General features: G+C 36.5%; 3 protein-coding genes across 4 annotated transcripts in view; 1 reads left to right on the top strand and 2 right to left on the bottom strand.

Moving 5' to 3' along the window:
• Window positions 1–2200: 2200 nt before the first annotated feature.
• Window positions 2201–6309, top strand: LOC105126989 (probable galactinol--sucrose galactosyltransferase 5). Its single transcript, XM_011028050.1, has 4 exons — window positions 2201–3749; window positions 4806–4983; window positions 5125–5492; window positions 5598–6309. Exons 1-4 carry the CDS (start codon window positions 2520–2522, stop codon window positions 6162–6164), a joined length of 2343 nt encoding a protein of 780 aa, XP_011026352.1. The 5' UTR covers window positions 2201–2519; the 3' UTR covers window positions 6165–6309.
• Window positions 6310–7580: 1271 nt separating this feature from the next.
• LOC105126988 (polyubiquitin) lies at window positions 7581–9634 on the bottom strand. Its single transcript, XM_011028048.1, has 2 exons — window positions 9543–9634; window positions 7581–8926 (listed from the first exon to the last, which is right to left on the bottom strand). Exon 2 carries the CDS (start codon window positions 8924–8926, stop codon window positions 7781–7783), a length of 1146 nt encoding a protein of 381 aa, XP_011026350.1. The 5' UTR covers window positions 9543–9634; the 3' UTR covers window positions 7581–7780.
• A 1318-nt stretch (window positions 9635–10952) lies between these two features.
• LOC105126987 (disease resistance protein RPM1-like) overlaps window positions 10953–12192 on the bottom strand; it is a 3168-nt gene continuing 1928 nt past the window's right edge. Inside the window, exons 2-3 of one of the 2 annotated variants that reach the window (XM_011028046.1) lie at window positions 11267–12184; window positions 10953–11133 (exon numbers count right to left, since the gene is read on the bottom strand). In XM_011028046.1, coding sequence (XP_011026348.1) covers window positions 11128–11133; window positions 11267–12184 — 924 coding nt within the window. In that variant the 3' untranslated portion in view covers window positions 10953–11127. Of the gene's footprint in view, window positions 11134–11266 lie in introns of both variants that reach the window. The other variant, XM_011028047.1, reaches the window with a different exon arrangement.

Raw genomic sequence — 12192 nt, 5'->3', positions numbered from 1 at the left:
ACAAGAACACTAACCTTTCCCTAGATTTTTTTTAAATTAACATAATTAATTAAAAATATTAAAGGAATAATTAAGACTGTTGTTATTTAAAATAACAACATCGTTTTAAAAAATATTAAATGAGAAGAGAGAGAAAAAAATTTCAAAAATATATTAAAACTCTAATTATAATATAAAATAAATATAAAATTATCAATAATGATCTGATCTGAGTGAGCCAAATTTATTATTTGAAACAATTATGTCACCCTTAACTTTTGGACAACAAGTATAAAAAAATCCCGATGATTTTTAAATAAATTTATATAATTCTAAAATAAAAAATAAAAAAGATATAATAAAAAAAAACTACCTAAAAATTTATTGGCTATTTACTTAATTATATCATAGATCAAACCGCGGCACCGAATTCAAGTTGCTTGTCGTTAGCAGAAGTAGAGGCACGCTACTTTTATTCATTTTTTTTTTTTTTACTTTCCCTTTATTTTAATAAGTTTGACTTGATTCTCAAAATAAAAATAAAAAAAAAAAGAAAGAAAGAAAGAAAAAGGGGGTTAGGTGTTTCCTTTATTCAGGGACGAATTTGAGTTCTTGATGATGAAAGACGCCGTCACCAAATTTGCGTTTCCTAGACCACACATTGGTACATTCAGAACCCAAGCTAATTAAACTTTTTTTTTTATTATTATTATTATTATTTGAATTAAAGATTAATGGAACATACAATATAATTATTAAAAGAAAAAAATCATGTAATTTTTGTTGAGAGAGCATGAAGTGGCTTGATATGATATATTTTATTGATTAAAAAAATTATGTTTCCTCATTACCCTTAACTACCCATGTTTTGTTTTCTTGCTTGTATAAGTTGATCAAATTAATTTTTTTTTTTTTGCGGTGAGGAAATTATTTATCTTGGCTACGAATATATATACCAATTAATGTTCAAATTAAGGCTCTGGATAATATATTGTAGGAGAAAGGAGAAGAAGAAAGACCATAGGTGTCCCACTTGAAAGCAGCCACGCAAGAACTTGCTAGAAGGTCCATGGTGCTGAAGAATATTACGAGATATTATAATAAATTATATTCCTTATAAACTAAAATGAAAATAATAATTTCTATTTATTATTTTAAATAAAATAAAGAGATATTCACTTTATCTTCCATACCAACACACAACTCCTCCTCTATCTTGTATTTTGTTTTGTTCCTTTTATTATTTTAACCATCAATGTCTTGTAACTGTTGTTCATATCACGACAATAACAAACATTAATTTAAGATTTTATTTTTTAATAGAAATCTTTACTTTAAGAACATTACTCGCTATTTATACTTGTTTGTGGTAAGTTTTGTTTTTTAAATGATTTTTAATAGTTTTAATATACTAATATAAAAAATAATAGAATATAAAAAAATATTATTTTAATTAAAAAGTATTATTAGAAAACAAAGCATGAAGCTAGAGTGCATGATTTGATAGATAATCCACGTGTAATTTTTTGAAAAAAAACTCGAGGGAATTTGTTAACAATAGTGTCCAGAAAGGCAATTTTTTGTTTTGTTTTATATGATCAGTGTATTTGTGTGAGATTTTATTGGTAAAGTGACCATAGTTGTTAAATCAAATTCGTGAATCGGCACGGTGGGGCAGTCACGTCCGCCGCCGGCGCCCCACCACCGGATCCGCTGCAACTAGAAGTCGCTCGGAAGGATGTGTTGTCCCAGGGAAGAAGGAGGTCTTTCAGTGGCAGTTGCAGCTTTTAGGGAAAATTAAAGCAGTCAACGGTAGCCGACACCGGTTTATGACTCACTGGATCACCTGTAAGTAATCAGTTCGACTCACAAAAATATATTATCTTATTTTTAGTATTAATCCGGATGGAGTTAGTTAAGTTAATTGGGCTCTTAAAGACTTAATTGAGATTAATATATCTTATACAATTCAATTAAATATTCAATCCGAATTAGTTTTATATTTTTTAAATTAATTCATTAAACCGGGTTTAATAAACATGTTTAAAAATAATATATTTATTCTGAAAAATTTAAGTGTGGGCTGGACTGAAGAAAAATTATACACCGTCTATTTTTCAAAGATAACTATTGGATAACCTTAAATAAAGTATATTATTATTATGAGTAGTATTATTGGTCCAATTAATTAATTAGTTAATTAATAGGAAACCACCATCTCATCTTCCTCAAATCAGAATTTGTGTCTCAGAGCTAATCCTATAAATAAGGCAATCACCATTTGTGTTCATCATAACAGAAAACAAGTTCAAGATATCCATCAAAACCACACACGAATCTACAACCTCCTTTAAAGATCATACAGAACCATCTCCTTTTACAACAGTTTCCATTTACCTTTTCAGTCTCTCTCACACCCTTCTACATATAACCACAGTTCATCAGCTCTTTGCTTCTCACCATAGTTAAACACTACTCTACTTTCTACTCTCTGTATTGCCAGCTCTCTTCCTTTGAAGGCTGTACGCTCTTGTTCCACAATGGTATCGAGCCTAAGCAAATCTAGTTCTGGTGCTTCAGGGCTGGTTGATGGCAATAGCAAGTCCTTGATCTCTCTTGAGGGATCAAACTTTGCTGCCAATGGCCACATCTTTCTCTCCGATGTCCCAGATAACATTACCCTCTCTCCCTCCCTTTATACTGCAAAATCAATATCCTCTGGTGCCGGATCATTTGTGGGGTTTGACTCGAAAGAATCCAAAGACAGGCACGTTGTCCCTATTGGGAAACTGAGGAACATAAAGTTCGCGAGCATATTCAGGTTCAAGGTTTGGTGGACAACCCACTGGGTTGGCTCCAATGGAAGAGATCTTGAACATGAGACTCAAATGGTCATGCTTGACAAGTCTGATGATTCAGGCCGACCCTACGTTCTCCTTCTTCCTCTTCTTGAAGGGCCTTTCCGAGCTTCTCTCCAGCCGGGCGACGACGACAACGTTGATGTTTGTGTGGAAAGTGGGTCCACAAAAGTTTGTGGATACGGATTCCGGAGCGTTGTTTACATGCATGCAGGTGATGATCCATACAATCTGGTGAAGGAGGCCATGAGGGTGGTGAGGATGCATCTGGGTACTTTCAAGCTTCTGGAGGAGAAAACTCCTCCCGGTATAGTGGATAAGTTTGGTTGGTGCACATGGGATGCGCTCTATCTTACCGTGCACCCTCAAGGTATCTGGGAGGGTGTCAAGGGTCTTGTCGAAGGTGGGTGCCCACCTGGTCTAGTGTTGATTGATGATGGCTGGCAATCCATTAGTCATGATGAAGACCCCATCACAAAAGAAGGCATGAATGCTGCTGTTGCAGGTGAACAGATGCCTTGCAGACTATTGAAGTTCCAAGAGAATTACAAATTCAGGGACTATGCCAGTCCCAAGAGTTTGGCAAATGGTGCCACCGAGAAAGGCATGGGGGCTTTTATCAAGGATTTGAAGGAAGAATTTAACAGTGTGGACTATGTTTATGTGTGGCATGCATTATGTGGATATTGGGGTGGGCTAAGGCCTAATGTCCCCGGTTTGCCTCCATCACAAGTTGTCAAGCCAAAATTGTCGCCGGGATTGGAGATGACGATGAAGGATCTGGCTGTCGATAAGATTGTGGACACCGGCGTCGGGCTGGTTCCGCCGGAGATTGTAGATCAGATGTACGAAGGACTTCATTCACACTTGGAGAAGGTTGGGATTGACGGTGTCAAGGTGGACGTTATTCATGTAAGTTCCTAATAACCCAGCCAGCCACCGCATCCATAAATGGTAGAGGACAACTTGGTTAACTTGCAGGTCCCTTATTCATTCTCTTTAGTTAACTTTAGCAGATTTATATAAAATTTAAATTTACCAAATCAATCCAAAATTTAACAACTTTTCTGTAAATTGTTGTTTTTTCCTAGAACCATTATCTATAAAATCCAGTCAAAAAATAGAAATTTCCAAAAACAGAGACTCTGGATTCGAGCCAAAATACATGATAATTTAACTCCTGATTTTTGGGTAATGTTGTAATAAAGTTCGTTTTGTGTCACATCGAAAGCTAGTTGTGTTAGAAGAGTTATCCTTTTCTAATCGTGGGGACCAAATCTCATCTGGGTGTTGTCTTTTTTCTAAGCCCTTTCTTCGGAAAATTACCATTGAAAATCAAGTACTATTGGAAATCTTTAGTTATTTGAGATTTACATGTTATTAATTTTAATATTTATAAAATTAATTAAGATAAATATAAAGAAAAAAAAAACTATTGGCTTCGGCTGCTTTGACTTCTTTTGTCGGCATGTTAGTGCAATAGTTCTGTTGGTGCTTGTTACTTTTTTATTTTTTTTTAAAAATTATTTTTTATGTTAGTATATTAAAATAATAATAAAAATACTATAATAAAAATTAATTAAAAAAACACGGTACAGTTGTGAAAAACAAATAGGGTATTATTGTACCATGTTAGTGTTTTTATTTTTTTCAGAAATACCTAGGTTTTTTTCTCAACATGACAAGAAAGTGACTGTGCAGCCGTAGAACATTACAGAAATTTCATGTGCATTCATGATTCATTTGACATGTTTTTTATAAGATAATGATGTGTTAAAGTAGTGTTTGTCAACGTGGTTAAAATACTACCAGTTGAAAATTAATTTTTTTGTTATTTTTATATTGTTTTGATGTAGTAATATTAAAAACAAATTTTAAAAACAAAAAGAATATTATTTTAATATATTTTCTACCCCACACGTCCATAATGATTTTTAATTAATATTATGCTATGCATGCGCACTGCAGTTGATGGAAATGGTGTGTGAAAACTATGGTGGCAGAGTAGACCTGGCTAAGGCATATTTCAAGGCATTGACAGCCTCGGTGAGGAAGCATTTCAAAGGAAATGGTGTCATAGCTAGCATGGAACACTGCAACGATTTCATGTTCCTTGGAACAGAGGCCATCTCTCTTGGTCGTGTTGGTATGTTTCTTAAAACTTCCTATGATTATCGAAATGTTAGATAAATGACAGCAATTAAGCCCATTGATCATATTACGATATTTGATTTGGACCCAATTAACGTTCATATTATATAGTAACATTCCTGTGTTGTTTCAACAGGTGATGATTTTTGGTGTACCGATCCATCTGGTGATCCTAATGGCACATTTTGGCTTCAAGGATGCCATATGGTGCACTGTGCTTATAACAGTCTATGGATGGGCAACTTCATCCATCCAGATTGGGATATGTTCCAGTCTACTCATCCCTGTGCTGAATTCCATGCCGCTTCTAGGGCGATTTCTGGGGGTCCAATTTATGTCAGTGATGCTGTAGGGAAGCACAACTTTCCGTTGCTCAAGAGGCTGGTGTTGCCCGACGGTTCAATTCTCCGGTGTGAGTACCATGCACTTCCAACCAGGGATTGCCTCTTTGAGGATCCTCTGCATGATGGCAATACCATGCTCAAGATTTGGAACCTCAACAAGGTAAGCAATTTAAGGCCATGTCAAAGAACTACCACCACAGTAGCACTTGCTAGTTCTGGGCTGAGCTAAACGTCTAATGCTTTTCCTGTGCTTTGATCACCACAGTTTACTGGAGTTGTCGGAGCATTTAACTGCCAAGGAGGAGGATGGTGCCGGGAGACAAGACGCAACCAATGTGCATCCCAATTTTCCCACCTGGTGACTGCTAAGACCAACCCTCGAGATATTGAATGGAGCAGTGGCAAGAACCCAGTTTCCATCGAAGGAGTACAGATGTTTGCAATGTACTTGTCCCAGTCTAAGAAGCTGGTTCTCTCCAAGCCAGACGAGAACATTGAAATAGCACTGGAACCGTTCAATTTTGAGCTTATTACAGTGTCTCCGGTTACCATCCTAGCTGCAAAATCAGTCCATTTTGCTCCTATAGGCTTGGTGAACATGCTCAACACTGGCGGCGCTATCCAGTCACTGGCTTATACTGATGATGCCAAGAGCAAAGTCCAGATTGGCATCAAGGGAAGCGGAGAAATGAGGGTCTTTGCTTCAGAGAAACCGAGAGCTTGCAAAATTGATGGAAGAGAGGTTGCTTTTGAGTATGAAGAACACATGGTTACCACTCAAGTGCCATGGTCTTCTCTATCTGGCCTATCTATTGTTGAATATTTATTTTAGAGTTAAAAGTGTTATTTTTTTTAAAAAAATTTGGAGGGACATATTATTTTCAATACCCTCCAAATTAACTAGGAAAATGTAAAGAATTATCAACTCTTGTTATCAATATCTAATTATTACAATAAAAAATGTTACTGTTATTTTCTCCCTCATGGACATGCACACATAAATATTAAAAAAAAATTCAATTTTGTTGATAATCCATCAATATAATGGTTTTCTTAGACCATATTTAGTGTTATTAATACTATGATAACGATTGTTTTTATTATGAAATAAATTAAAATAATATTTTTTATTATTTTTTTAAAATTTATTTTTAATATCAAATAATTTTCAAAATTTTGCCTAATGGTGTTCCAAACATGTGCAAACACTACTCACAACATTCTATAGTCTGTGACCTTTATGTGATGGTGGTCTTTGTGAGATTCCAAGTCTTGACCGCTTTCGTGGAAGAGACGGCGGGATTGAATCAGATGACCAGTTCATCCACCTAAATTAATTAATCACCTACATGATTTCCCATTAGTTGTAAGAGCCTGTGGTAGTTGTTAGTAAATACAATTTTAAGGCACCAGCTGCAGAACCAATCTGCTAACAAATGCTTGTTATGTCAGGTTATGTTTCTATCATATACGTGACTTCTTTGCTCATTGTGTTATTTGAAAGGTGTATGCTTTCAATTGTCAAGAAACTCATGCTTTACTTCTGCCAAAATGGCAACGACCTTTTCCAATCATCAATATTTCAGCCTCTAAGCTCCCAAAAGTGACCTGTGATGAGGAGATAAAGAAAGCCAGGGGTGAGAAGAATAATAGGCAATTTGCTAAACCCTGTGAGATTGATGGAATCAACCTTTTAGGTTGGGGTTTGATTCCTGAGAAGTAAGTTTAAGTTGTGGCTAGGAAAGAGGTGATACAGATGGTGCGGGAAGGGGAAACCTGGGTTTAGCAGGGGGAGTTTAATTTGATTAGGGAGATGGTTGCAAGGTCCTATGAATATGGTGGGTTTTGAAACTTACAGTTGAAGCTACCTATGGAATGTTTCTGGAAGGAGATAAATTTTGGCGTGGCAAATGGGCTCCACTTGTCTATTTTCCCTTGTCATGTACTATATGCTACTGTCGTTGTAGCTGATTCTAAAATGGGGCATGGCTGTAACGCGTATAGTCCGAGTAAAACTGATGCTATTGAATCTAATATTGGTGCATGTTGTGGCGGTCCTCAATAGGGGCTGCTATTGTTAAGTTATCGGATCATCCATCGCCGGACGATTTTCATGGAGAACTGTGTAGAAGGTGAATGCAAGTGAAGGTTCACCGGGAACAGTAATCGAAAAGAGCCTGAGAATCAGCCAGTACTAATTACCACGAACATGGTATTTTAAGGTGAATTTCACAGGCAATCAGGAATATGTATTCAAAAGAGGAAATTTATTGCAGTAAATCAAATACGAGTTTATGACTTCCTTCAACCAGACAGAAAGCCATAACCAAACAGCATACTTAAACTAGTTCTGAGTACATCATAGATTCCATTTAACAATTGTTCCATTTAACTAGCATCTTCAGCATTTAACACCAACAAAACCACAAATACTAGCATCATCAAGGTTTAGAAACCACCACGGAGGCGAAGCACGAGGTGCAGAGTGGACTCCTTCTGGATATTGTAATCTGCCAAGGTCCTTCCATCTTCAAGCTGCTTCCCGGCAAAGATCAACCTCTGCTGGTCTGGAGGAATCCCCTCCTTGTCCTGGATTTTGGCCTTGACATTGTCAATTGTGTCCGAGCTCTCAACTTCCAAGGTTATGGTCTTCCCAGTGAGGGTCTTCACAAAGATCTGCATACCACCACGGAGGCGGAGAACCAAGTGGAGGGTAGACTCCTTCTGAATGTTGTAATCAGCTAGAGTACGCCCATCCTCAAGTTGCTTGCCAGCAAAGATGAGCCTCTGTTGGTCTGGAGGGATGCCCTCCTTATCTTGGATTTTGGCCTTGACATTATCAATGGTGTCAGAGCTCTCCACCTCCAAGGTGATGGTCTTCCCCGTGAGTGTCTTGACAAAGATCTGCATACCTCCACGCAAGCGCAGCACCAAGTGAAGAGTAGACTCCTTCTGAATGTTGTAGTCAGCAAGAGTGCGTCCATCCTCCAGCTGCTTGCCAGCAAAGATAAGCCTCTGTTGATCTGGGGGGATGCCCTCTTTGTCCTGGATTTTTGCCTTGACATTATCGATGGTGTCAGAGCTCTCTACCTCCAAGGTAATAGTCTTCCCAGTCAAAGTCTTCACGAAAATCTGCATGCCACCTCGAAGACGGAGAACCAAATGGAGGGTGGACTCCTTCTGGATGTTATAATCAGCAAGGGTGCGGCCATCCTCGAGCTGCTTTCCGGCAAAGATTAACCTTTGCTGGTCCGGAGGGATACCTTCCTTGTCCTGGATCTTGGCCTTGACATTGTCAATTGTGTCTGAGCTCTCAACTTCCAAGGTGATTGTCTTGCCAGTGAGGGTCTTAACAAAAATCTGCATACCACCTCTCAAACGTAGAACCAAGTGGAGAGTGGATTCCTTTTGGATGTTATAATCAGCAAGGGTTCGTCCATCCTCAAGCTGTTTGCCAGCAAAGATCAACCTCTGCTGATCTGGGGGGATCCCTTCCTTATCCTGGATCTTGGCTTTCACATTATCAATAGTATCCGAGCTTTCCACCTCAAGGGTGATGGTCTTGCCAGTGAGAGTTTTCACAAAAATTTGCATCTGATCACATAACAAAACACGGACAAGATCAGCCAATTTCAAAAATAGGGAAAAGCTTCTTCATCACACCCCACAAATGCATCACTCATCGATCAATCTCATAATCCCATCACAAAATAAAGAGACCCATCAAGCATATTTTCAAAATCTTGCACAGATAAAAACAATCAGAAGATCAAGTCAATCAAGCAGATGAACCACATATCAATCAATCCTAAGAAAAATATTTTAGAATTTTCAAAATACTGATTATTTTAGGACTCTTAACAAAACCTTCCACAAATCAATTAAGTAACCCTTAAAGATCACAACTTTTTAATTAATACAAGAAATAAATAAAAAATAATGATTGTAAAAAGCAGAGAAGGAAAACCAATAACTAATAAATCATAAAAGACCATATTTTTTCAATAAAAGAAGAATAAATACCTAGAGTAACAAAATCTATACGCTTAGGAGAAACAAAGACAGATCCTTTAATCTCACTAAATTTAGAGATCCAAAAAAAAAAAGCTCATGAAATCGAAAACATCAATCCACAAACAGATCACGAAATAATGAATCAATTAAGGATCATACAAAGAGTATTAAACAGAAATTGAGGATCAGATCATACCTTGACAGATTGAGATTTGAGAGAATTTTAGGGATTGCTTTGATTGAAAGTGTGAGACAATTGGGGCTCCAGATTATTAATTTATACTAGAAATTATATAGCGAATTAACGATAATGCCCTGGAGACAAAGAAGGAACGAGTCACGCATCTCTGGCTTGATTATTCACACGCGCTCCTCTTATTGGACCGACACTATAATGCCGGTAGATATTTTCCTTTTTTTCTTTTTCATATATTTTTTTTAAAAATGGTTAGGTAGAAGCAGTTTTACGACATCACGTTTGTCTGACCGATGGGTTACCTTTTTCATAATTTAATGGAGTTTAATAATTATACTATAAATTAGACCAATAAACACATAACACGTAGATAAAATATAATATCTCGGTTTATCATTTCATAAAGTTTTATTCATGTATTTTATATTTTTTTCAATCCAAATATAGCAAATTAAATTGACTAATTTCTAAATTTGAAATTTATTATCTAAAAATTAACTATTTGGATTTTAAAAATCTTAGAATTATTAAAAGTTTATATGATTATTAATTTTAAAATTTATATAATTCATTAATATATACATTAAAAATATATATAAGTTAATCCGAATATTAAATATTAATTAAAAAAATTGCCTAATAATCTCTCAACTTTTTAGTATTTAATTGTAAATTTTAGTTGTTGAGCAACCGAGTTCTTTTAGAATATGTTAACAACTCACAAGACATTTATTGATGAGTGCTTTGTGACATCACAGGTGACATGGAGAAGGATATATGACGGGCAAAACAGTCATCTTCCTGGTCATTATGCAGAATTATCATCGATTAGTGATTTTTTATTATTATTATTTAGCTTGTGTTTAATATTGTAGTGTAATTTAATTTTTATTTCATAATTTATTAAAATATTTTTTAATTTTTATATCAACACATTAAAACTAAGAATACTTGTTATCCCATCCTCCAAGCTTGACCCTTGAAAGAAAAAGCTAAAGAATGACTCTTCGTTTCATGGGAAAAGGCTCCCAACGTCTTTTACTTCCATCTGCCAAGCTTGACCCGTCAAAGAAAAGTCTAAGAAAACTCTCAACGTTTTTTTTGTTCCCGGGAAGGTTCTGTGGGAGATAGGTGTGATTTGATTCTTGAACCGACTCGGTCCAAGAATTGGGTTAAAAATGCAAATTGACCTTGTTCTTGCAGTCCCAAATTCTTTTTGAACATTTTTACTAAAATCTTGACACAGGAATTCTATGCCTGACATGCTGTCTTATGCCTTTGCTTTAGTGCTGTCCATACATGATTATTTGGGTCAATTTGCTAAACTTGTAACTTGAATCTTGGACCGGTTTATAGCCAGCCCGGTCGGCCAGTTTGATAATTTTCCTCCTATCTCATTGAATATTGCAGTAAACAATAGAAAGAAATAATGCCATGCTTTTCATCATCTGCCATTCATGGCAACAGAGAGTTCAAATTGATGTAAAGATGTAACAAATAGTTATAACAAGAAGGCTATTTCCAATTGCAAACACAAAACAAAACATCTTGCCTCTAAGACTGTACGTTGCTTGCAAGAGTACCTTCAGGCCTGCATTGAAAATAGAATGCAAGGCACTGTGAATTTCACTTGGATATCACCAAAGTTGTGCAGCACGCAAAAGAAATATAAGAGAAGAAAGGAAATTGTACGGGAATAGATGAAGGCAAAGGAAAAAACTCACCAGGAAAGGATAAGATTTCCATTCATTTTCTTTGACAAACACATCTGTGCCCATGATTTCTTTAACTTCTTTTGCAAATTGTGATGGCATGTTGGTCAGTATCAATTCCTTCAATGTGGTCAGTTTGCTTAATCCCTCAGGCTTCTCTAGTCTTTTGCAGGCTCTAATCTCTACTTGTTTAAGGCAAGGCATGGCTCCTTCCTTCACAGTCAACTCCCTTAGCTCCACCAGCTTCCAGAGTTTCAGGACTTGGAGTTGAGGAAATCCTCCTTGGTAACATGCAAGTTCTTCCCCCATGTAGGAATCAGCAAGAAGCCTAAGGATGTTGAGATAAGGTAGCTGTCCTAGCGTCCGCATCGGGTCTTTTCTAAGTTGTGACATTGATAAAGTGAGGATTTTAAGGTTTGGAGGAAGTAGTTTGATGTTAATTGGCCTTGGTAACACTCCAAGCAAATACAAGTCCAGGAGTTTTTGATGGTCTGACAAGGCACTCAATTTGATGGATCCACGGTCGCCAGTGTTTTTAATTGATCTCAACCGTAGAGATTGAAGGGTGGTGAGTTGTGAAATCCAGTTATTTATTGGCTCTTGTGATGTCGAACTGAATCTCAAGGCCAACTTTCTAATACATGTTATCTTGAATAATGAACTTAAAATGGGGCTGTGTTGACTTATAGATAGCCCCCATAAGGTCTGGAGCTTGGATAAAGGCTCTGAATCAGATGATACTTGAATGGAAATATCATCAAAATGAATCCAATCCATATAAAGATGTTGCAAGTTTTTCGCCGTCCAAATGGAACCAGGCAATGAGGTTATCATAGTGTGCTTCACATCTAAAGTTTCCAAGCATGGCAGATCACAAACTGATTCTGGGAGTGACTCTAAAGCTGTTGATCTTAAACCTAGATGCTTAAGGTTCAGCA

Source organism: Populus euphratica, unplaced genomic scaffold (genome assembly GCF_000495115.2).
Source record: "Populus euphratica unplaced genomic scaffold, PopEup_1.0 scaffold50.1, whole genome shotgun sequence".
In the NCBI taxonomy this organism is placed as follows: Eukaryota; Viridiplantae; Streptophyta; class Magnoliopsida; order Malpighiales; family Salicaceae; genus Populus; species Populus euphratica.
This window is presented reverse-complemented; position numbering and strand designations above follow the sequence as displayed.

What these genes read in the sequence shown, in the direction of transcription:
- LOC105126989 (XM_011028050.1), top strand. Translation starts at nt 2,520, where the DNA reads ATGGTATCGAGCCTAAGCAAATCTAGTTCTGGTGCTTCAGGGCTGGTT. An exon ending in CATCTCTCTTGGTCGTGTTG is followed by an intron (nt 4,984 to 5,124) that starts GTATGTTTCTTA and finishes TTGTTTCAACAG; the next exon opens with GTGATGATTTTTGGTGTACC. An exon ending in AGATTTGGAACCTCAACAAG is followed by an intron (nt 5,493 to 5,597) that starts GTAAGCAATTTA and finishes TGATCACCACAG; the next exon opens with TTTACTGGAGTTGTCGGAGC.
- LOC105126988 (XM_011028048.1), bottom strand. Translation starts at nt 8,926, where the DNA reads ATGCAAATTTTTGTGAAAACTCTCACTGGCAAGACCATCACCCTTGAG.